Source organism: Garra rufa, chromosome 16 (genome assembly GCF_049309525.1).
Source record: "Garra rufa chromosome 16, GarRuf1.0, whole genome shotgun sequence".
Lineage (NCBI taxonomy): Eukaryota > Metazoa > Chordata > Actinopteri > Cypriniformes > Cyprinidae > Garra > Garra rufa.
Window position 1 is genome coordinate 43287901 of NC_133376.1, and position 25762 is coordinate 43313662.

General features: G+C 33.6%; 1 protein-coding gene across 1 annotated transcript in view; it reads left to right on the plus strand.

Moving 5' to 3' along the window:
* The first annotated feature begins 2055 nt into the window (after window positions 1-2055).
* Window positions 2056-25762, plus strand: part of LOC141288164 (GDNF family receptor alpha-4-like) — a 34493-nt gene continuing 10786 nt past the window's right edge. The window contains exons 1-6 of the mRNA XM_073820264.1: window positions 2056-2128; window positions 3799-4074; window positions 9430-9510; window positions 17611-17956; window positions 21020-21129; window positions 24072-24206. Of these exons, the coding sequence (XP_073676365.1) occupies window positions 2056-2128; window positions 3799-4074; window positions 9430-9510; window positions 17611-17956; window positions 21020-21129; window positions 24072-24206 (1021 nt within the window). The remainder of the gene's footprint in view (window positions 2129-3798; window positions 4075-9429; window positions 9511-17610; window positions 17957-21019; window positions 21130-24071; window positions 24207-25762) is intronic.

A 25762-nucleotide genomic window follows, 5' to 3' on the forward strand; every position in this document is an offset into this window, starting at 1 on the left:
AATATAATATGCCAGTAGTTATTCAGAATCTGTTTTTTTTTTTGTTTTGTTTTTTAACCAGAAAATTGGCTTACTTTGGTTATGGCAGTCAGGTATACAGATAATTGTAATAGGACCAAATATGACCCTTGTAAGTTTCAAATTACAATACACAAGCTACTCTTGTTATTTTAACAACTAACTCTTAATGAACTAAAATGCAAATTGTACAGATGCATCATTTGAGTCTAAGAACCGTAAACAATTATACAGCCTTGTATAACTATAGATACTAAGCATGATCTTTATGAGTGTCAGATTTTGTGTAATGAGGAAAAAATATGACATTCATCACGGCGTGCGGTTCTAGTCATTAGAGCGGAAATTATCATCACACATTACAGAAGCCAGTCTCGAGGGCCAGTTGTTCAGGGCTTAACAAACAAGCCTTTTACCTCACTCCCATATGAATTACCTCAAAGCCGTCTCCACGGCCACGATTTCCAGTCGTTAACGTAAATCTCCAACAAACAAAGAAAAGGAATAAATTAAACATGCATCAGGAACTAAAGTTAAGAAAGCAGCGTGGCTCATTAATATGCGTCCTAGCCTGCTGGAAGCGAGAGGACAGGCTTGTTTAATTGAAATAATGAATTGTCTCAGTTGTGTTCGGTTTGATCAGACGGCAACTGGGCTGTTTTTTTTATCAGGCTATTCCCTCCCTAATCCAGCTCAGGCACTAATGTTGAACAATGCTCCAATAAGATATAGAAAGTCTCATTTTGCCCGCTGTCATGTTGATTTATTCTCATGTCTGTAGTCATGATACATCGCCTTCCCTGCCTCCACAAAACTGTCTGCATATGGTTGCATCTGTCAGAGAGCCTTTGAGTTTTTCGGGTTCACAATATCAGCCCACAGGTTCTGCTATTCCCGACTGAGGCTGAAAAACATCAGGCTCTCACCGACAGGCATGAAAAGCCGTGTCAAAGTCACGCAACCATGCTTTTCAACAGCGAGCTGTTAATTTGCGTTCGGGTCCAAAAATGCGCTGGTGATTTTACCTCTTATTTGACGTCGCCATTAGTTCAAAACACTAGCACATGCATAAATCTGTTAGATGTTAAAATAATGTTTTTCTTTTTTCTCATTTAGTTTGAGTCTCGTTCAGAGCCCTTTTCTCATGCAATTTAATCAGTGGGTTAACAGATGCTGTTGCAACCTGTAGTATATTTTATGTATGTATCTGTCTCTGTCATTTCAGGAAACCACTCTGAGCGTCAAATCTTGTATTTTATGTAAATGCATTCATTCTCACTCTCTAGGCAATGCCAAGTCACATCTCCAGGATTAGAAGCTTAACGTGTTACTGACCTCAAATTCTGAAGTCATTTGAATTTGCCAGCTAATGCATGATATATAAAACAAAAGCAAATGCTTATGCAATATGTGATGCCTGTGATTGGCTTACAAGTTTGCATAATATTATAGTTCAAAAGATTTTGAATGTTTTTTATTGTGATCTCAAGTCCTTACGCCTCAAGTTTGATCAAATACAACTGATGTTTATCACACTTAACCCTTGTGCTGTGCTGGCAATCCTGGTTAGATCTTACAAATCTCTCATTATGCTTAGACAGTTTCTGTTAGGATCTGTACTTTATCAGGGTGTTTTTTCTTTGGAAAACTTTATAATATTATGCTTCGGAATGTTGTGAAGTAAAGTTTTCTAAAGAAAAAAAAAAGTACTTTTAAAGCAGAGTAAAAATATTTCACTACTGATTATGCTATATTATGACCAAATATTAGACTCAATCTTTGTCAGCTTGTTTTAGTTCAATTAGGGCAGGTTTTGTATTTCTTTTTGAAATGGATTAATCGTAGGCCTCATTGATCTGAACTTATTCACAGTTTGTGAGTGTAAAAAATAGGGGTGCTCCGATTGATCAGCTACCGATCACTATCGGCCGATAATCGATTTGGGATGTTTGATCGGCGGTTTCTAAAAAGGCCGATCTCATAAAGCACATAAATGCAGTATTTTTTTCACGCTCATGTTAATGGATTAAAGCGCTCATGCTGCGAATGGTTGCGGTCTGGCAGTGTGATCCAGGAGCGGTGCATCTGCAGCAGTGCAGAGATCGTTTCCGTACCGAGTCTGTGCTGCACACGCAAAATAAAGTGACTGTGCATTGTTTGCGGTAAATATGAACAAGGATTGACATGAAAATTTCATAATTACACCATAAATACATATCATTAAAGTCTACTGTGTTTCACAGTCATCGCATTTGAGGCTAGGTTTAAAGGAAAAGAGCATTTTTAGATAGACAAGGCAATAATATATGGCACTCTAGGAGGTAGGAAAACAAATTTCATTTTTAACAACAGGATTGCTTGTAATGAAGATTTAAATGCAAAAGAAAAAACTATTTTTGTCAATAGTAATTTTTATGTTTGTGACAACGTAAGCAGTTTAAATGTTTGCCACTTGCTTGACCAACTTAATACATAAATCTAGAAGTAAATGCAAAAGTAAAAAAGCATTGAATAATGTGTTGCTTATATTTATTGTGTTTAAACTTGTCTATAAAAGATTACTGTACTGTATTACTGTACTGTGTAAAAAAATCACAATGCTGAAAAAGCATTTTGAATAACAATGTTTGGATTTGAAATCAAAATAATGGATAAATGTGTTTGTGAAAATCAGGCTTGTGCTCTGCTTCACCCCTCAAATTAAAAAAACTGATTAAATGCCTAAAAAAACTGATCGGAGTTTCACTATGAATCATTCTACATGATAAAAAGAAGGCTTTAAAAAGATCAGTATTGGTGATTGGATCGGCAGATACTGCTTCCTGTGATTGGAAATCGGTGATCGGTCTCAAAAATCCTGATCGGAGCACTCCTAGTAAAAAGTACTATTTGTGGATCATTTTGACAAAGTTTACTCAAAAACTACATAAGCTCAGGTCAATGAGCAGTGTTGCCAAGTCAGTGGTTTTCCCGCAGAACTGGGCTACTTTTACATTGTTGCTGTTGGTTATTTTTTAGTTCACGGGTCAAAGAGATCTTTGTCCCCGAAGAGTTTACCCCATAGAATGCTATTTCTGCGAGGAGAAAAACATGGAAAAAATGATTGGTCTAGTTTCGTTTTTGTTTTTGATAGCAGTTGGGATGGTTTTGTTTTGCGGACCTGGCAACCCTGTTTAGTGAGGCCTACAGTCAGTCAGTTTCAAAAATGCAATCACCATCTAAATCTAAGATTTGGCATGCAGTGTATGCAAAGATTTGGTATACATTTTTTTTTAAACCTGGGAATTTTTGACGTAACAAGAAAAAAAGGACAAAATGTAAAAAATTTTGGGGGGAGGTTGTTATACCCTGTGTAGGCAAAGTCAGTAACTCAACATGAGGGTTTAAAACCATAAATAGAGTAAATACACAGAGTTCAGGTAGTGTAAATGCAATTTATTATGCTGTAAAAACAACACACAGAGTACGGTAACAGACAAGACCCGGATCAGCAGGCTGTAGTTGGTGAAAGTGAATAATGACATTGGAACGGCAGATGGGATGTGATTATATCTAATGAAGTGCAGGTGTAGCCTGTGAAACCTGATGGTTACTTGATTGTGTAAAAATGAGACGTTTATGTCTGATGGCCACTGTTTCTGATGCTGAGAAAATGGATATTGCTGTGTTGGTTGTTTGATTTCCAAATCATATCAATAAAATACACTATAGCCTAGTAAACCACATGTGGCAACGTTTTGATGGTGAATTTGACACAAATCTCTTCTTTATTACCTTTAGCTTTGCAGGTATTGCTTTCTGCAGGGAGAGACTGCCTTATAGCAGGAGACACCTGTTCCAGTGATGAGACCTGCAGCCCGCGTCTTCGGACCCTTCGCCAGTGCGTCGCCGGAAACGGCAGCATGAAACTCGGTCCTGGAGCCCGCAGTCAGTGTGCAAATGCAGTCTCTGCTCTGCTGTCCAGTCCTTTGCACGGGTGCCAATGCAGACGAGGCATGAAGAGAGAGAAAAACTGTCTCAGCATATACTGGAGTCTCCACCAGTCTGGCATGCATGGCGAGTAACAACTTATTATTTATTATTTTACTTTATTAAATGTCTTAAATGGTAAGATATATCACCGACTCTGGAGTTATTTGATCAAAAATGCGGTAAAAATCTAGGCCTACTGTGAAATATTATTGCAATTTAACATAGCTGTTTTCTATGTGAATCAACGTTAAAATGTAAGTATTTGTGTGATGCAAAGCTAAATTTTCAGCATCGTTACTCTAGTCTTCAGCGTCACATAATCCTTCAGAAATCATTCTAATTTGCTGCTTTGCTGCTTTGCTGCTCAAGAAACATTTCTGATTATTATCAACAGGGTTCCCATGAGTCCTTGAAAGTTTGTGAATCTAAAAAAAAAATTCAAGGGCCTGGAAAGTTTTTGAAAATAAATACATAGATACAGGTCCTTAAAAGTGCTTGAATTTATTTTGTGCAAAAAAAATTACATTATATTCCCTCCGGTCTGCTAATGTGTTATTTCGCTTCTACTTCATGGCCTATGCATACTAGCTTGCTTAAATTATAATAGTTATGTGCATTTTCGACAAATAGAATATCAGATCATATGGAATGTGAATGTCATATGGTCAAAAATAAATGCAAAAAAAGCTTTTTGGTATAGTTGTGTTTTCATTGTTACACAACTGTAACAATGTATCTTACAAAGTAACACATTGTAACCTTGCTCTCACTTGAAATATGTCCCCACACTAAGTCCTTAAATTTAAGGGTATTGGACCTATAAGTCCTTGAAAGGTCCTTGAATTTGAAGTTAAGCAAAATGTGAGAACCCTTCATCAATGTTGAAAATGATGGAAATCGTGAGACATTTATTTTTTTCAAGATTCTTTAATGAATAGAAGATTCAAAAGAACTGAATTTATTTGATACAGAATTCTTTTTAAATTATAAATTAATTTACTGTTACTTTTGATCAATTTGATGCATTAATTTAATATTAATTTCTTTAAAAAAAAAGATATATATTTATATGTGTACATTTATATCCGCTCAAAAGTTTGGGATCAGTGAGATTTTTGATGGTTTTTAAAAACGTTTTTTATGCTCATCAAGGCTGCATTTATTTGATCAAAAATACAGAAAAAAAGTGTAATATTGAGAAATATTATTTCAGTTTAGAATAACTGTTTTCTATGTGAATGTATTTTAAAATGTAATTTATTCCTGTGATACAATGCTGAATTTTTAGCATCATTACTCCAGTCTTCAGTGTCACATTCCAATATGCTGATTTTTTTTTTTTTTTTTCAAGATTCTTTAACAAATAAAAAGTTGAAAAGAAAATAATTTTTATTTAAAATATAAATCTTTTGTAACAATATAAACTACCATCTAAAAGTTTGGGGTGAGTAAATTTTTATTCTTTCTTTTTTTAAAAGACATTAATACTTGTATTCACCAAGGATGTGTTAAGACTTATATTGTTAGAAAAGATTTCTGTTTTGAATAAATGCTGTTCTTTTTAACCTTTTGTTCATCAAGAATCCTGAAAAAAAAAAAAGAATCACAGGTTCCAAAAAAATATTAGGTAGCACAACTGTTTCCAACAATGATAATAAAAGTAATCGGCATATGAGAATGATTTTTGAAGAATTATGTGACACTGAAAACTGAAGTAATGGCTGATAAAAATTCAGCTTTGCATCACAGGAATAAATTATATTTTAAAACATATTAATATAGAACACCATTATTTTAAACCGTAATAATATTTCACAATATTACAATTTCTTCTGTATTTTTGATCAAGTAAATGCAGCCTTGATGAGCATATAAGAAAAAAATCTTACTGATTTAACTCATGAGCTGTGTGTGTATATGTATATATATGTGACCCTGGACGACAAAACCAGTCTTAAGTATTTCTAGCAATAGCCAAAAATACATAGTATGGGTCAAAATTATTGATTTTTCTTTTATGTCAAAAATCACTAGGAAATTAAGTAAAGATCATGTTTCATGAAGATTTTTTGTAAAATTCCTACTATAAATATATCAAAATGTAATTTTTGATTAGTAATATGCATTGTTAAGAACTTAATTTGGACAACTTTAAAGGTGATTTTCTCAGTATTTTGATTTTTTGCACCCTTAGATTCTAGATATTCAAATAGATGTATCTCGGCCAAATATTGTCCTATCCTAACAAACCATACATCAATAGAAAGCATATTTATTGCGCTTTCATATGATGTATATATCTCAGTTTTGTAAAATTTAACCTTATGACTGGTTTTGTGGTCCAGGGTCACATATGTATATGTATATGTATGTATGTATGTATGTATGTAGACAGTCATATGTGTTACATATATAAACACATATGTGACATTCAGTAATTTGACCTGCCCTCATGAAGTGTAAACTGTGCTATTATGCAGCTGCTATCCAGTCTAAACAGATCGTAAACATGTGGAATTCTTAAAGGTGTCAACAACTAGATGGAAAATGTTCATGTAACACAATATCCTGGCCAGCCGTGATGCATTAAAGCGTTAAATGTTTAAATCTCTTTCAAATTTAATCGAAGTTGATGTCCTAACCAACCGCAACAGGACATTTTGTCGGTTGCTTGGTTTTCTTGATGCGTTTCTTGCCACGTCTGGCTCGCAGTGAAATCTCACTGGTCTGTAGATGGTAAAATATAAGACCATTTCACACTTTTAAGAGCCCTTTAAAACATCAGGCACCAGCAAAACCTCCCTAACAAAGTAATTGAAATGTACATGTTGCTTACAGAAAGTTTTACTTGTTTCAGAATACACGGCTACTTTTGAATGGCTGTCAAAGCAGAGGTATAATGTGATTCAGAACTACAAAAATTAAGTACTTATAATCAGATTATATTACATTTTAAAATACTCATAACCAGACTAGTTACGTTTTAAATGATTACATAATTACACATTACAATTAAATTGCAAACACATTAAAATGCACAGATTCACATTAATTAATATTTACATGTAATGCAGGAATTTACCTTTTTTTTCTTTCAGCTGAATCTCTGGACCACAAAGCCAGTCGTAGCACGGGTTTATTTGTAGCAATAGACAAAAATACATTGTATAGGTCAAAATTATCAATTTTGCTTTTTATGCCAAAAATCATTAGGATATTAAGTAAAGATCATGTCCCATGAAGATATTTTGTACATTTCCTACTAGGGGTGTAACGGTACGCTAAAATCGTATTCGGTTCGGTACAGTGTCTTGGAGAGCTCGGTTCGGTTCATTTTCGGTACAAAAAAATAAGAACTTACAAAATCTTTATTTTGAAAAGCTGCCAATACACAATAGAATTCTTGCATAAAATAAAAGCGACACATTTGGGTGATATTTTACATAATGTTTTTTTAAGGCTCTGAAATGAAGCGGTTGCAATAAATGTTATTATTAGCCTATACAAATTAGAGTGTTTATGAATGGTTATGGCGATTCATGTTACATTTGCATATTGTATTTTATGAATGAAAGTAAAACTGGCGAGGTGAAGCTCTGTCTTGTTTTATTTAATGTTATCACAGGATAGTTAAATATAGGCTGTGTGTGGGGGAAAAAGTGCGTGAAATAAGACCACAAAAATCTGTTAATGTGTTAACGGTCTAAACATATACATTTGGACTATATTTTTTTAGATACATACGTTTATATGTTTTTTATATGTATTTAAATTTGAAAGTAAAATAAATTACAATATTTATTTATGTTAAATCATAATCTGCGTGACCCTGCCGTTGATTTGCTTTGATGACGTTCCAGGGCATTCCAAATGAGCGATTATTGTCAGCGAAGGCCAGCAAAGGGAGCAGTGAACACTGCGTAGGGACCCTGTCGATCGGAACGCACATAGATATGTATATGGGAACGCACCTTAACCAAAGAGTATAAAAGTACTCTTTGCCTTAACTGTGCGTGTGTTACTGTGCGTCACTCAATAGCGTCCGTGCGGAAACTCGCCTAGGAACATTGTTCCGCTGCGCTTAATATCACGCTAATAATAAATGTATATTATTTAATGAAAAAAAAATATACCGAAACGGTACGCAAGTGGACCGAACCGAACAGGCCGTACCGAAACGGTTCAATACAACCCCGTGAACCGTTACACCCCTATTTCCTACCATAAATATATCAAAACTTTATATTTGATTAGTAATATGCATTGCTAAGAACTTAATTTGAATAAATAGTAAAAAATATATATATATATACTCTCAAAATATTATAACTAAAATTAAAATTTCGTAATTGCTACATAATTTTGACTTCATTCTCAAAATATTTAATTTTATTTTAATTTTTTTTTCGCTCGAAATATTTCAAATTTATTCTCATAACATTTTGACTTTATTCTTGTAATTTTAACTTTATTCTCAAAATATTATTATATTTTTTTTATGTGGCACTAAAATGCTGTTGTATTGATGAAACGTCTTTCTGAAAATAGTTACCTAGTGCAACTTTAAAGGTGATTTTCTCAATATTTCGATTTTTTTGCACCCTCAGATTTCAGGTTTTAAAATAGTTGTATTTCGGCCAAATATTGTTCTATCCTAACAAACCATACCTTAATGGAAAGCTTATTTATTCATATTTCAGATGATGTATAAATCTCAGTTTCAAAAAATTGGCCCTTATGACTGGTTTTGTGGTCCAGGGTCACATATATATTTACTTAAAACACCCCCAGAGATTTTAAGGTAACAATTTAATAATTAACACATTTGCATATTCACAGTTTTCTGACATTAGTTAATAAAATGCATAAACACACTCAACATTTTTTTAATTTTGTTTAATTTCATGGGAAAATTATTTCAGTTTTTTACCTTTTAATTTTCATTTATTAGCTTTCCATTGAAAAACACCCAGCAGTTCCTTAACAGTTTGGGAAACTTTATTGTAAGGTAATGTTTAATGCACTTAATGTTGTTAATAACAATGAATAGAATATATTTTCTTGCTTTCTTGTATTTTTATATCAATATGGTACAAGATTGTCAGAAATCATCGTGATACGCGAACTAAGCCAAAAGTAATCCAAGTAATCAAAAAGTAGTTTAATTATATTACCTAAAATGTATAATGTAATGGATTGCGCTTTGTAAGTATTTATTGTGCTTGCATTTCATAGTTTCACATTTGCAGTGGACAGACAAACGAATCATCTCATATTTCCTACCTGAAAAGGACATCATAAAAAAATAATTATGCCGTTTTTCGTGAAAAACACCTTGACTAACAGTATCACTGGACTCCATGTGGTCTCTTAAAATATATAGCTCTGTATAAAACATTTCAGATATGATTGAATTACTCAAGTTGTTTGTTTTTGCAGGGCTTAACCTGGTAGAGAACTATCCATATGAGGCAATAGAAAAAGGCTACGACTTTGTCCGTCTGGCCTCCATCACTGCAGGTAAGACGATTCATTTCACACAATATGGCAACCTACACTCTTAAAAATAAAGGTGCTTCACGAAGCCATAGAAGATCCTTTTTGCCTAAATGGTTCCATAAAGAACCTTTAACATCTGAACAACCTTTCTGTTTAACAAAAGCTTCTTTGTGGCAAATAAGGTTCTTTAGATTATGAAAATGTAAGCAAGAAATGGTTCTTTAAAGACTGAAGCGTTCTTTGTGGAACTAAAAACGGTTCTTCTATGGCATCGCTTGAAGAACCTTTTGAAGCACCTTTATTTTTTAAGTGTCTACAACCTTTAAAAATAACGATAAACAAAAAGCGTCCTGTAAAAAATTATAGTGCAAAAAAAATCCTTTCTTACTTAGTTTTTTTTGACTTGTTTCCAGCCCAAATATCTAAAAATTCCTAAATCAAGAACCATTTCCTAGACAAGTAAAAAAAATGTTCTTGTTTTCAGTAAAACAAGCCAAAATTAAGTGAGTTTTCACTTAGAACAAGCAAAATGATCTGCCAAATGGGGTAAGAAAAATAATCTTATTTTAAACAGAAAACAAGATAATTTTTCTCACCTTAGTTTCAAGCAAAAACACACTTAATTTTGACTAAACAAATTTGATTTAAGAATTTTTAGATATTTTGGCTGGAAACAAGTAAAAAAAAAATCTAAGTAAGAAAATAATTTTTTGCAGTGCAGCCAATGTGTTTTTATCTAGAGACTCTTTGTATTCCTCCTCGACTGACTAGATGCTAGAACAGAGCTTAGGGCTTAGAATAGACATATTTAACAAAAAAGCAGAGTTAGAATATAAAAACGCACACAGTGAATAATCTTCACTTCAAATGTCATGGTGCTCCGACATCTTATTAGCATTGCAAATGCGTATTAGCAGTGTAAACTCAGTCGTGGTGTATTAGCTTTGCTCTGAAACTTTTTCACTGTCATTTCCTTTAGTTCTAGCCTTGTTTTTGTTTAGCTGTCCCATGGAAATTAGTCATAGATTCGCAGCATGTTTGTTGAGGCTTTGTGTCTGGACTTGGTTTTTCATCAGCTCTGAAAGAACCAACAAAGCTGTTAGGTGAAGGATGTGGACGGACATTCTTGGCTCTTCTGTGATTATTAATCACAGTGAAATGGAGAGAGAGAAAGGGATTTTGAGAGTCTGAGAGAGCTGCTTATTTTCATTTTCCTCAGGTTTTACTGACCTTAGCCTTAGTTATTTACTGTGATTTTTGCATTACCGTCACGACGCAGGCCATTCAGTTTGATGATGTTGATCGGAATGCTAAAATGATTTCTTGGAAAGACGTTTCCACAGCATTCCGTTTAATTTGTTCCATCTCATTTTCATTCTTGACCTCCTTTCACATCATGAGGCATTTCCTTCGGTCGTAATGATTTGTGACTCAAACTGGTCTGCCCGTGTGAGTTATCTGAACCTCAGGTCACATTACTCCTGCATTTCCCTTTCCACAGTGTGCGCAAAGGTGACCGAATGCATTCAGCTCACATCTGATAGCCAGAGAACATCTGTGAACCCAGCAATCTTAAAAATAAAGTTTCCAATTACAACCAAAGAGGATGTTTTAACGCCATGTAAACACAAACAAGGAAATTGAGAATGAGAAAATCTTGTTGTAACATGACGAGAATGAAAGTTTTCGGAATCAAGTCATATCATATCCTAAAAAAAAATCTTATAATTACAAGTCACAATGACAAATAAATGCACTGTATCCTAACGCTGCCTTATTCTTGTAATTTTGAATCTCTTTGAAACATTTTAAAACATTTTATTCTCAAACCTTACTCAAAATCATGCTTTCTGTCTTTTTCATTTATTGAAATAGCTGAAATATGATATAAATGTTTAGATTAAAACATTACGATTAAGAAAATTAGATAAATCGCCTTAGCAAATAACTGAAATGAGTTTAGGTTAAAATACTTGAATTACTAGAACTAAAATAACTTAAGGTGAGACACTGCAGGTGAATAGGGTAAAAAATAGCCATCATTTTATTACTGTAATAACTGCAAAAAAATTTGTATTACAAGTTTTCTAAAATGTTAGGTTTAAATATGTAAATGAGGCATTATTTAATGCAAAAAAGTGCTAATTTGCATACATTTCTAGTACAACAATCTAAACACTCGATGAAGTCAGTTTCAAAATTTTTGTTAAATTTTTTTGGACATATTAGAGTCAAAAGTTTTTCAGAGGGAATTTTGGGCATCTCATTTCGTCACAACATAATTCAGAAAAAAACTTAGAACAGATAGGAAACACTTTTTTTTTTTTTTTTTTTACCATTTTTGGGGATTAAAATGCTGTATAAAATGAATCAAATTATATATGAACAAATCCCTCTGTAAAAACCTTCAGGATATAGACAGTAATAAAAATGTAAAGGTTCGTGTGTGTAAGTGTTACTGAAATGGAGATTTATGGCTCAGTCTAGGAGAAAAAACTAATTTTGAGAAAACTGAGCCTTTAAAAATATATAACATAAAAATAACATAACAAAAATGTATTGTAATTAAAGTCTATTGACACAAATAGATGAAGTGCTATACTTAAAACCCTTAACAGTGTTTTAACCTAAACTTAACAGTGTTATTTGGATATTTTTCTCCACTAGTCTGAAAAAATGCTTAATGAAAAGCCAAAAAGCCAAATATCTTAAACTTGATAGGCGCATGAAAAAACAGCGTTTTTGCCTGCAATGTCTCCCCTTAAAATTAAATAGAAAAAAAAAAAATCAGCTTACAAAATTACTCAAACTTAATCTAAATATTATTTATAGTAACTTCATTTAGTTTATTCAACTTAAAGGGGTCATCGGATGCCCATTTTCCACAAGTTCATATGATTCTTTAGGGTCTTAGTGAAAAGTCTCTAATATACTTTGGTTAAAAATTCTCAACAGTAGTGTAAAAAAAACAGCCTTTCACCATGTCAAAATCAGCTCTGCAAAATATCAGCTCATTTTATCACATGGGCCCTTTAAATGCAAATGCATTTAACTGCATTTAGCATAAACTTGCCAACAAGCACATTATTAAGAACGGCCATTTGCAAAGATATATACTGTATAAGAAACCCTTATACTCTCTTCTGCTGTGGGTGAAGCTGCATCACGAATGATTCACAAGAACATAGATGCATATGTAGATCGGGATCGGCGCTTTCCTTTAAAAACGAAAGTAACGTTAATCCTCTGCATCTTCAGTGGCTCCGATGTCGGGAGTAAATGACGACTGCTATGTTCATTATTACATCCAACAACAGAACACCTCAATCACTCAATTAGAGTCTTCCTCTGCACCTGATTCGACACAATGACTATCGTTTTGGGACTGTTTCAGCTCGGTGAGGGCGGGTCTAAGGTAAGACGCTCATGTCAATCAGCTGTGTTTCGTCACAACCACAAGAAGCTGAAAATGACCTGATTTTAAAAAGGGGATATTACATTTAAAGATTAAAAAAATACCACTGGGTGGATTTTTATCATTGTGGGGTGGTTGTGTACACAAACTGCCAACACACATTAATGTTCAAACAACATGTAAAAGTTAGTTTTGCATCTGATGACCCCTTTAACATTAAATGATAACTCTAAATATAAAAACAAGCTAATTGAAAATTGTACTAAATACCATAATTTTGGCCTAATGTCATAGGAGAATCTTCAAAAGTGACAAAGAGCCCACATTCCTAAACTATCTTTAACTATTTATATTCAAAAATCAAAACACTCATCAGAAGAATGGATAATGTAACATGAAGTACTTTTACATCTCCAAAGAGGCATTTAGCTACACAAAAACCTGGTTCAGCCAAAACTGAGTTTTATAGAGCATAAGGAGCTGCAAAGACCCATTGAAGTTTGACGTTTTGATGTGTTCAGCTTAAATCTGTTTAGTTGTTTGTACTCTGAACAGCAAAAATCATCACAGAGATGGGCTGTCGGCCCATATTCTTCACTTCTCATTTAAATGAGACGTTTCTCACCTTTTTGACGCTTTTACCATTTGCTCGTTTCCGTCGTCAGTCTAACAACCCCTTGTGAACTGAAAAAGGTGCTCATCTCTGTGCCGCTGTATGGTGAAGAACTCGCATTCGCTGTCAAAATGTCATGACGGACATGAGTGTGAGAAAATGTGCAGTTCCCCATCCTTTTTTTCATTCTTATGCTATGTGGTGTGCTTTGGTGTTAATTGACTCACTCTCAGGTCCAAGACGTGTAGGTGACTTATTTATTCAGCAGAACTGTAAAGGGCTTTAGATGAAACCGTAGGCTTTGGTTATTCATAAAAGCAAGTCAGTGGCTGCATGTTTTTGAGGAAAAAAAGCATATCAAGGAACATAAATCTAATACCTGTGGTTTTCGATGATACATTGAGGACTTATGAAGCAAAATGATCCATCTGTGCAAGAAACTGAACATCTGGGCCCGTATTCATAAAAAATCTTAGTGAAAAGAGTTGCTCCTAGTGATAAAATTCTAAGAAAATTCTTAGAAATGTGAGTGTTTCCTCTTAGAATTAAAGAAAAGATCCTAGTAAAGAAAAAAGTAAATTCAGAAAGAATCTTAACCCTTAAAAGAGGTCTTAAGGTCCAAATTGTTAGGAGTAGGGACGAGGACTTTTAAGAGTTTCTTCAGAAGTGGAGAACACTGACAAAACATGAGGAGGCCAATGCAATATTTTGCACACAATGCATGACAGTGATTTCATAAGATGCTACACATGAGATTGTGCAGATATGTGACCCTGGACCACAAAACCAGTCATAAGGTTAAATTTGACAAAACTGAGATTTATAAATCATATGAAAGCTCAATAAATAAGCTTTCCATTGATGTATGGTTTGTTAGGATAGGACAATAGTTGGCTGAGATACATCTATTTGAAAGCAGAAATCTGAGGATGCAAAAAAATCAAAAAGACTGAGAAAATCACCTTTAAAGTTGTCCAAATTAGGTTCTTAACAATGCATATTACAAACCAAAAATTACATTTTGATGTTTACAGTAGGAATTTTACAAAAAATCTTCATGGAACATGAACTTTACTTAATTTCTTAATGATTTTTGGCATAAAAGAAAAATCAAAAATTTTGACCCATGCAATGTATTTTTGGCTATTGCTACAAATATACCCCAGCGACTTAAGACTGGTTTTGTGGTCCAGGGTCACATATAATGTTTGTGACTGATTTTATTAGAGACATGCTAACATCTCTGACATAGTGCAGGAATGGAAGAAATCACTAGATTTATTACATGAACTTATTTGGCAAATGGAAACAATGCAACTATGCAGAAGTAATAATTTGGGTATGTTCACAACCTTCTATAAGCAAAGAGATCACACAAACAATTACAGCACTTTCACAACCTTAATGTGCTGCTGTTCATTACCTATCAAATACATTAAATACAACATTAACAGCGTGGTAAATAAAAATATATATAAACATAGAAAATATATAAACTTATTTAATATGTGTGTGTGGTAGTAAATCAGGAAAAATTATGCCTATAATTTCAAAGTGAAGGCTTAAACTAGACCCTACACTTAAAAGTGCTCTTTTATTTCCTTCTTGGACAACCAACCAATCACGGTCTTCAAAAGGCTGTGTCATAGCTAGCAATGGTGTCAACCCCGCCTCCACACTAAGATAAAAGTTTTTGTCTTTTCTTTACTCAGAGTTGCTCTTAGATTGATCCTGAATCACTCTTAAACTAAGACTCCTACGTAGGAATTTTTAAGATAAATTAAAATCTTTCTGAGAGGACTTTTTTGACAAATAAAAACTTGGCTGTGACGGATGGAGGTATGTGTTCAACAGATCGAACTGTTGTTTAACAACATATGGATTGTTGATGTACGACGTTGTTTTAGTGTCACGTTAAAAAAATTAAAAAATTACGAGATTAAAGTCATTTTATTTTGAGAATGAATGCAAAATATTCAGAGAATAAAGCCACCCAGTAGTAGATCAGCTTTTAAATTCTGTCCATTTTATCATGAAATACAATTTATAAATGTGTTAATTAAATAGCAATGCAATAGAAAAAAAGAAACAAATGAAACTTGTTTTTTTTGGAAATTTAATGTAATTAATTGAATGTAAAATAAAACAGGATGTCTTTACCGTAAGAATTAGACATGTTTTGTTTCTTATAAAAACTGCAAAAGCACCTCCGTCAAGAACAGTGAGTGATTTTGTCTTTTGCTGTTTGATTAACATTAATCACAGAGACAGCAGAAGGAATATTACTTGTGGCCGCTTTAAGAGCTGCACGGATCCAATGTACTGTTACACACGTATTTGCATTCACAACTTTTTACGTTAACTTCAGACATAACTGACGATGGTTTACATAAATAATCACCAAACGCCGCATTTTGACACATTTGCATGTATCTGACCGTTGAGTATGCATTTCAAGCTAAACAAGCATGTTCTGTTTCGTCTCTGGACACAGCACAGAACAGCGCAAATTCCCTTTTGTGCTTTTAAAAATAAAACATCAAATATGCATTAATAAATCAAGCACGTCCCATTTTATGCAAGTCACATTACATAATTTGCATGTGACATTGGACTTTTATAGAGGAGCGAAAGCGCACAAAGGGGGCGGAATCGGGAGCAATAAATGATTATTGTATTTTCATAATCGTTTGAAGTTGAAATCGAAATCAAAACTGAATTTCGATTAATTGCACAGCCCTACTTCATGTTGTTAATTACATTGAAAGGAATATATTTTGTCACATGTATTTTTACATCATTATGTTACAAGATAATCCCATTTAAGGGGAGACGCTGCAGGCAAAAACACAGTTTTTTATGCACCTGTCAAGTTTGAGATTTTTTTTTTTTTTTTTGTGTTTTTTTTTCAAGCTAGTGGAAAGAAATCATCCAAAAGACACTGTTAAGTGTTTCTTTTATAGCACTTTATCTATGATTTGCTTGATTTAATACAACATTTTTTTCCCCAAAAAATGTAAAAGAAATATTTTTTTTTTCTGTCTATTCTAAGTTTTTTCTGAATTATAGCGTGACAAAATGAGATATCCAAACTCCCCTCTGGAAAAACTTTTGACTCTAATATGTCCAAAAAAAATCTTCATCTAGTGATTTTTGTACTAGAAATGTGTGCAAATTAGCGCATATTTCATTAAGGGGAGACACTGCAGGCAAAAACGCTGTTTTTCTTGGACTTATCAAGTTTGAGATTTTGGGCTTTTTGGTGTTTCATAAAGTGTTTTTTCAGACTAGTGGAAAGAAAACATCCAAAAGACACTGTTAAGTTTCTTTTGTATCACTTTTTTCTATTTGTGTCAATTGATTTCAATTATAATCCATATTTTTGAAGGCCGTTTTCTCAAAATGAGTTTTTTCTCCAACACTGAGGCATAAATCTCCACTTCAGTAGCACTTACACGCACCAAACTTTACATTTTTATTCCTGTCTATATCCTGAAGGTTTTTACCGAGGGATTTGTTCATATATCATTTTCTTGATTTTATATATTTTATTCCCCCAAAAATGTTAAAAAAAATACATTGTTTTTTTTTTTTCTGAATTATAGCGTGACGAAACGAGATACCCAAAATCCCTTCTGTAAACACGTTTAACTCTAATATGTGACCCTGGACCACAAAACCAGTCATAAGGTTAAATTTTACAAAACTTTTAAAAAGATTTTTTGGCTATTGCTACAAATATACCCCAGCGACTTAAGACTGGTTTTGTGGTCCAGGGTCACATATGTCAAAACAATTATACAAGAATTTTGAAACTAACTTCATCCAGTGAGATTTTTGTACTAGAAATGTATGCAAATTTCATTAAATAATGCCTCATTTGCATATTTAAACCTAACATTTTAGAAAACTTGTTTCAATCAACTGTTTAAGTAAGGTGATGACTATTAGTTAATTTTTTTTTACCCTATTCACCTGCAGTTTTTGTCATGTAATTTAGAATCAGTAACGGATTACAATTTGTAAGTTATCTACCTAGGTCTGTCAGTCAGTGTTTAAGATTGCATTTGACAATCGTTTTAATTCTCAACAGATTCCGAGCTCGGCATGACAACAGTGAACCGCTGCCTGGACGCTGCCAAAGCGTGCAACGTGGACGACGTGTGCCAGAAACTGCGCACCGAGTACGTGTCAACATGCATTAAGCCCTCCACCAAGTCAGGATTGTGTAACCTATCGAGATGCAACAAGGCCTTGCGGCGGTTCTTCGACCGCGTGCCTCCGGAGTACACCCACGAGCTGCTGTTCTGCCCTTGCAGCGACATGGCCTGTTCAGAGAGACGGCGACAGACCATTGTGCCCAGCTGCTCCTATGAGGGGGACGAGAAACCCAGCTGCCTTTCCCAGATGAGAATCTGTAAGGCCGACTATGTTTGCAGGTCAGTTTCCGAGGCCTTTTCTCTCTGTGGGCTCCGACAGCCACGTACCGTACCTTGTGGGCAGCGGGATTAAACAGCTCACCTTGCCTGCACTCTTTTCTCAGGGTAAAGAAAGCCTTGACTTTTCTAAAGCTGTCTGGCAAAGAGAGAGTACGCACGCATTACCGCTGATAAGAAAAGAGCTTTTCACCACATTCCTCGTAATCCGTGTCTGCGTAAATGGGCACTGAACAAAAAAATTAAAGCGGTGAGACCCTGAAATGTTTCAGAAGTCAGACTGGGCCAGATAAAAACTTAAGATTGCGCATTAAAAATATTGAGCAGTGCAGGTTAGATGAAGTCAGAATCACTCACTTGATCACAAGTAATATTCTGGATCCTCTGATAGTGTCACATGCAATGCCGTTCGGTCTTACGGCTATAAATAACCAAGAGAAAACCATCTGTAGATGATTAATTGGTATTACAGATGGGGACTAATCAGTTCTGCTATGAAAAATAATATTTGCTCGCAAGGTAGCATTTTTTACCTCCTGTGGGTGATTAACAGACTTGGATGCCTTAGTGAATGACGTCAAGAAAAGCAGCACGCTATGATTATGATGATGACTATTTATCAAAGACGTTGTCAGGGTGTTGGTATTTAAAAAAACAACATTGTTTTTCTCTATTGTCTGTGAAGCTACCAGAATAGACCATGCTAAAAGCATAATGGTCTATGATTTAACTATCAAAATGTAAAAGGGCTTGTTTTAGACTAAAGTAATATTAATAATATTAACTCTTTCCCCGCCAAATCTAGCACAGTCACATTCTGGGGGAAACTTACTCTAAAAATAGCATTCGGGCAAGAGTTTTCGGTTCAACCAGCAGAAAAAAAAAAAAAAGACCTGTTGCAACAGTGTAAAAGTAGTCCCGTTTAACAGGGAAATTGCAGAGTTGGCAACACTGCCATGTTTTCACTGCTATATGGTACAAGATGCTATTACGTATCTTCTGAAAAAGAATTGAACGTCTGGATCAAAACAAGCAAAGAAGAAATCGAAACAAGCAATATACTGTGTACATGGGTCAAAGACGTAACATGGTTTAAGCATAAAAACAAGTGCAATACTGCTTTAAATTGTTGTTGTTTCCCCCAAAAATATTAACAAGTTTTCTGTTGAATTTCAGTGCATTTTTGTTTTTGTTTTTCTGAGCAAAAAATAAATAGCATAGATTTTCCTTTATTTACCAAAGACACCCACTATAATCATTCAGTGTAACAGCCTTGTCAGTAATATTCACAACAAAAATCAATTAATGACATATTAAAAGATGAATTACTTTCACCCCAAATGCTAATCAGTTGCAGTTTGCCACTATCCTAGGTTTGCCCATTTGTGACCCTGGACCACAAAACCAGTCTTAAGTCGCTGGGGTATGTTTGTTGCAATAGCCAAAAATACATTGCATGGGTCAAAATTATTGATTTTTCTTTTATGCCAAAAATCATTAGGAAATTAAGTAAAGATCATGTTCCATGAAGATTTTTTGAAAAATTCCTACTGTAAACCTATCAAAATGTAATTTTTGATTAGTAATATGCATTGCTAAGAACCTAATTTGGACAACTTTAAAGGTGATTTTCTCAGGATTTGGATTTTTTTGCACCCTCAGATTTCAGATTTTCAAATAGATGTATCTCGGCCAAATATTGTCCTGTCCTAACAAACCATACATCAATAGAAAGCTTATTTACTGAGCTTTCATATTTTATATACATCTCAGTTTTGTAAAATTTAACCTTATGACTGGTTTTGTGGTCCAGGGTCACATTTGTCAGTAGAATTTTTTACTCACTTAAAACACAATGAAATTTTATATTCTCCCTCATTATTTTATATATTTAATATTTGAGTCAGAATAAGCATGTTGTTTGAGTTTTTACATAAATATTGTTACACTGAATGACAATAGGCGCATTTCCATTGCAGATTTGCTCAAAACTTTGGCAATATTTTATAAATGTTGATTAAAAAGTATTGCGAAATGGCGGCATTTCCATTAACCGATGTTATGCTACTAAAGCGTGACATCTTAATGTCATTTTGTCGTTAATGTCAATTTTGTGACATCTTAATGTCTTTGACCCACATATATATGACCCTGGACCACAAAACCAGTCATAAGAGTCCATTTTTAAAATACATAATCTGAAAGTTGAATAAATAAGCTTTCCATTGACGTTTCATAGGATAAGACAATAATTGGTCGAGACACAACTACACTGCAAAAAATGCTTTTCTTACTTACTAAAAGTTCTTAAATCAAGAAGGATTTTCTAGACAAGTCAAAATAAGTGAGTTTTTGCTTAAAACAAGCTAAATAATCTGTCGATGGGGTAAGAAAAATAATCTTATTTTAAGACGCAACTCGATTATTTTTCTTACCCAATTGGCAGATTATTTTGCTTGTTTCAAGCAAAAACTCACTTAACTTTTTTTTTTTTTTCTGAAAACAAGAAAATACTTTTACATGTCTAGAAAAGCCTTCTAGATTTAAGAATTTTTAGATATTTTGTCTTGAAACAAGACAAAAATTCTAAGTAAGAAAACCATTTTTGCAGTGTAAAATCTGGAAGATATTGAGAAAATGGACTTTAAAGTTTTAGCTATGCATATTACTAATCAAAAATAAGTTTTGATATACACAACATATCTTCATGGAACATGATCTTTACTTAATATCCTAATGATTTTTGACATAAAAGAAAAATGTATAATTTCGACCCATACAATGTATTGTTGGCTATTGCTACAAATTGTGTGAAAATGATCAAAAATGCTGGTGGGGAAAGAGTTAAAAGATAAATGTGTTACAATTTTTGGTACTGTGTTGGGTTGCAATTTGATGTCCAATATAATCTAAAAGGCATTGTGAAGCGAAACAAGTTGGGAAGCAGATTTAGACCATGTTGGTGATCGTACTTCATGATTATGTCAGTGTGGCCGACACACTTATTAGGACGCTTCTGTCTGCTTGGCTGCTGTCCATGCATATACGGCTGTGCTTGTTCTGCAGGTCCCGTTTGGCCCAGTTTCAGTACGACTGCCAGCCAGAAGAGCAGTCTGCCACCGGCTGCAAACAGGGAAACTACGCCGCATGTCTTATTGCTTACACTGGACTTATAGGTGAGTAGTTTAAAGCCGTTTCAGACAATTATTCTGCAAACCGGCAAAGCATTTGCATGCATGATTGTGTCTGCCCATTAAATCAGGAGCAAGGCTGATACCTTGGTTATTCACTTGCTCAAAGAAACACAGGGACACCTGTGCGTCTGGGATGAGAGACTATAAAACTACCCAGGCACTTTTAAAGTCATGGAGAGATTGATTTCACTTCCCAATAAAACAGATTGAAAGCAATATTTTTTATGAGGCTTTCTGTTACATAGAGCCTTTTTGTTTGTTTAGTTCTGCTTCACGCTCGTTTGCTATATATTGAGCAAACAGAATCCCTTTTAAATAAATCTCCTTTAAAACTCAATTTCAATTCAACAGACATACTTCTGACAGGAAATTCAATTTTCCATATGCACATAATATTATGTCTTATATGTTAGGAGTCTCACCAAAGCTGAATTTATTCGCAGTATTGTGAAATATTATACTGTTTTACAGACTTATGACCTCTATATGAATCTGTAATGATTTATACTTATTAGGAATCAGTTTTAAGATGTACTGTCTGTACGCTGATTGAGAAAACATTAGTAATTAATTAATGAATAATTAAGATGTTTTTGAGCTGAATTTATCCGATCATAAAATACAGTAAAACAGTAAAATTGTGAAATGTTATTACAATTCCAAATAACAGTTTTCAATGTTAATGTATTTTAAAATGTAATTTATATCTGTGATGCAAAGCTAAATTTTCTGCATCATTACTCTAGTCTTCAGTGTCACATGATTTCTCAGAAATCAAATAAAATTATAATCAATATAACATTTTTAATCATACATACCCTTAACATTTGAATGGTGGTGTATTATGGTTTCCATAAAAATAATAAGCATTAAAAACTGTTTTCAACATTGATAATAATATAATATTAGAATGATTTCTGAAGGATCATGTGACACTGAAGACTGGAGCAATGATGCTGAAAATTCAGCTTTGCATCACAGAAATAAATTACATTTTAAAATATATTTGCATAGTAAACACTTTATTTTAAGTTGTAATAATATTTCACAATATTACAGTTTTTGCAGTATTTTTAATCCAATAAATGCAGCCTTGGCCAACTTCTTTCAAAAACATCTTAATTATTCCTGTTTTCTCCATAAGTGTCGTATATATCAATCAGATATTTAATATTAGTCTGGTGAGTAAATAAAAAAAAAGTACTAGCCAATGGCGATTCTATTGCTAAGATGTCTTTTGAGGGTTGATCATATTTACAGTAATTTATTGAATTTGATAGGTCTTTCACGTTGTCCCACACCAACATTAAAATAGTGTAAAATAAAATACAAATCTATGTAGTGTCCATGTCATTCATTTAATATATTTAATATTGGGGACATCCAAGTTATTTGACATATATATATTTTTTTTAAAGTAACACAATAGTTACTTTCCCTGGTAGTTAGTGACTTTTATAATGATGTAACTTAATGTAATAGAGCTTTTTGACCATGCATAGACGACAATGGAGCTGACACGTTCAAGACTTATAAAAGTATTAAGGACATGTTAATTTGATATCAATGGTTCAGCTATCATATAATGTTATAAAGCTGCAAGAATACTTTGTGTGCTCAAAGAAAACAAAATAATGACTTCGTGCAGCAATTTTCATTTTTGGGTGAGCTGTCCCTTATATACTACTTTATACTATACTTATACTGCCTTCTCTGTTCTTTTAACTGTGTTATGCTGAATGAGACTTGCATGTTATTGGTCTTTTGTTGATTTTGATTGCTTCCATTGTCCTCTTTTGAAAGTCACTTTGGATAAAAGTGTCTGCTAAATGTCTAAATGTAAATGCAACTCAGTTACTCTTTGTGAGAAGTAACTAGTAACTATAACTACTTCTTTTTTTAAAGTAACATACCCAACACTGATCAGTGTGCACACAAAATATATATCTAAAAACATATGTGACCCTGGACCACAAAACCAGTCATAAGGTTAAATTTGACAAAACTGAGATATATACATCATATGAAAGCCCAATAAATAAGCTTTCTATTGATATATGGTTTGTTAGGATAGGACAATATTTGGCCGAGATACATCTATTTGAAAATCTGGAATCTAAGGGTGCAAAAAAAATCAAAATACTGAGAAAATCACCTTTAAAGTTGTCCAAATTAAGTTCTTAACAATGCATATTACTAATCAAAAATTACATTTGGATAGGTTTACAGTAGGAATTTTACAAAAAAATCTTCATGGAACATGATCTTTACTTAATTTCCTAATGATTTTTGACATAAAAGAAAAATCAATAATTTTGACCCATACAATGTATTTTTGGCTATTGCTACAAATATACCCCAGCGACTTAAGACTGGTTTTGTGGTCCAGGGTCACATATTTCTAATTATATACACTGCAAAAAATGCTTTTCTTACTTAGATAGTCTTGTTTCCAGCCAAAATATCCAAAAATTCTTAAATCAAGAAGGATTTTCTAGAGTAAAAATAATTTTCTGGTTTTCATTAAAAACAAGTCAAAATTAAGTGAGTTTTTGCTTGAAACAAGCAAAATAATCTGCCAATGGGGTAAGAAAAATAATCTTGTTTTCTGTTTTAACTCACTTAATTTTACTTGTTTTTATTGAAAACAAGAAAATAATTTTTACTTGTCTAGAAAATCCTTCTTGATTTAAGAATTTTTAAATAATGTGGCTGGAAACAAGACAACAAATCTAAGTAAGAAAAGCATTTTTTTGCAGTGTATATAATTAGAAAAGAAATAATTACAGCTCCTTATAGAAATCTTAAGTCTGTAAAAAAGTCTTGTGTGTGTGTGTACATTTGGATTAAAGGAATCTGTATATCTGTTATGCTGCATTTCAGTGCTATTTTGTGTATTGATCATGTATTGGTTGATATCACAGGCAGCCCGATCACCCCAAACTACGTGGATAACTCCACATCCGACGTGTCTCCCTGGTGCTCGTGTTCAGCCAGCGGGAATCTGAGAGATCAGTGCAATGAGTTCCTGGACTATTTCACCAACAACGTCTGTCTCAGTGAGTCAAAGCATCATCAGTGTCATAGTCATGATCACCTGATATGTGAAAGGAAGTTGTGTGTGTGTAGTCTGGCAGAAGGACTTTGGTTATTATTAGTCAACATTGTAATATCGGAGCAGAATCACAGACTCTGTCTTAAACCCTAGTGAGATGCAACAGATTTATTATTAGAGATGCACAGAGTGTTATAAATAGATGATAAGGGACAATTATTTACATGTCAGACAGCAGCTTGTGTGAAGAAAATGTTGTTTTTGTCAATTGATGTGCTGTCCAAGTTAAAACAATAATAATGCATTTTTGCAATGCCATTAAAGTGGGTTCAGTCTGGCCCTATGAATCACAAGTAGCTCAAACCAGGGTTGCCAGATCCACAGTTTTTCCTCCATCAAACATTATATGTAATGCACCTCCAACACTGCTAAAAATGCTTTTCTTACTTAGATTTTTTTTGTCTTGTTTCCAGCCAAAATATCTAAAAATGAAGATCTAAATTATTTTAAACCAAGAAGGATTTTCTAGACGAGTAAAAATGATTGTCTTGTTTTCAGAAAAAAAAAAAAAAACAAGTCCAAAATATAGCTGCAAGCAGCAATTACTGGGGTTCGAGCTTTTAAGGCCTTTTTGGCTTCTATGCTGTTAGAGTGTAGGGCAACATGAAGTAATTGACATATGATATGAAGATCTAGTGTTTGAGTGAATATATTTTAGCAATTGAAGGCCATTTAAAATAGAAATTGTGAGGTTTTGAAGCCTTTTTAACTGTTATAGCGCCACCTATGGTCCAATTTCCATGAAACTCTGCATGCTTGTTAAGAGTCATCTGCCACATGTTTTCACCAATTTTCGTAAGTTTTTGTTTAGTTTTTATAAGCTTTTGCGTATATATTGCCACGTCCCTTTCCTAAATGACCCTGTAATAGCCAACAAAAGGACAAAATTCATAATTTTTTTGATAATCATTGATCTAGAGAGTCCAGAGAATTGCGCTGCAGTGGTTTGATCGAAATTGAGCGAAAAACCTAGGACTAGTATGTTTTTAACATAATTGCAAATATTTAATGAACGATTTGATTGAGAGCATTAGTTGTTCAGAATGAGGAGATCCATAATATGATATTAAGATATAGTTTATATGTGAATATATGGATGTTTTATTGCAATTTTAGTGCTTTTGCAATAGAAATATCATGTTTTTGACTCTATTCTAATTGTTATAGCGCCACCTATAGTCCGATCTCAATTAAACTTTGCATGCTTGTTAAGAGTCATCTGCCATATGTTTTCACCAATTTTCGTAAAGTTTTGAGTTTTTGTTTAGGTTTTATAAGCTTTTGTGTATATGTGGCCACACCCCTTTTCTAAATCACCCTGTTATAGCTAACCATAATAATTGATAATTATTGATTTAGAGAGTCTGGAGAACTGCGCTGCAGTGGTTTGATCGAGGGTAAAAAAACCTAGGACTAGTTTGCAAAGGTAGGTTTTTTAACATAATTGCGAATATTTAATGAATGATTTGATTGACAGCAATGGTTCTTGATGCAAAGTTG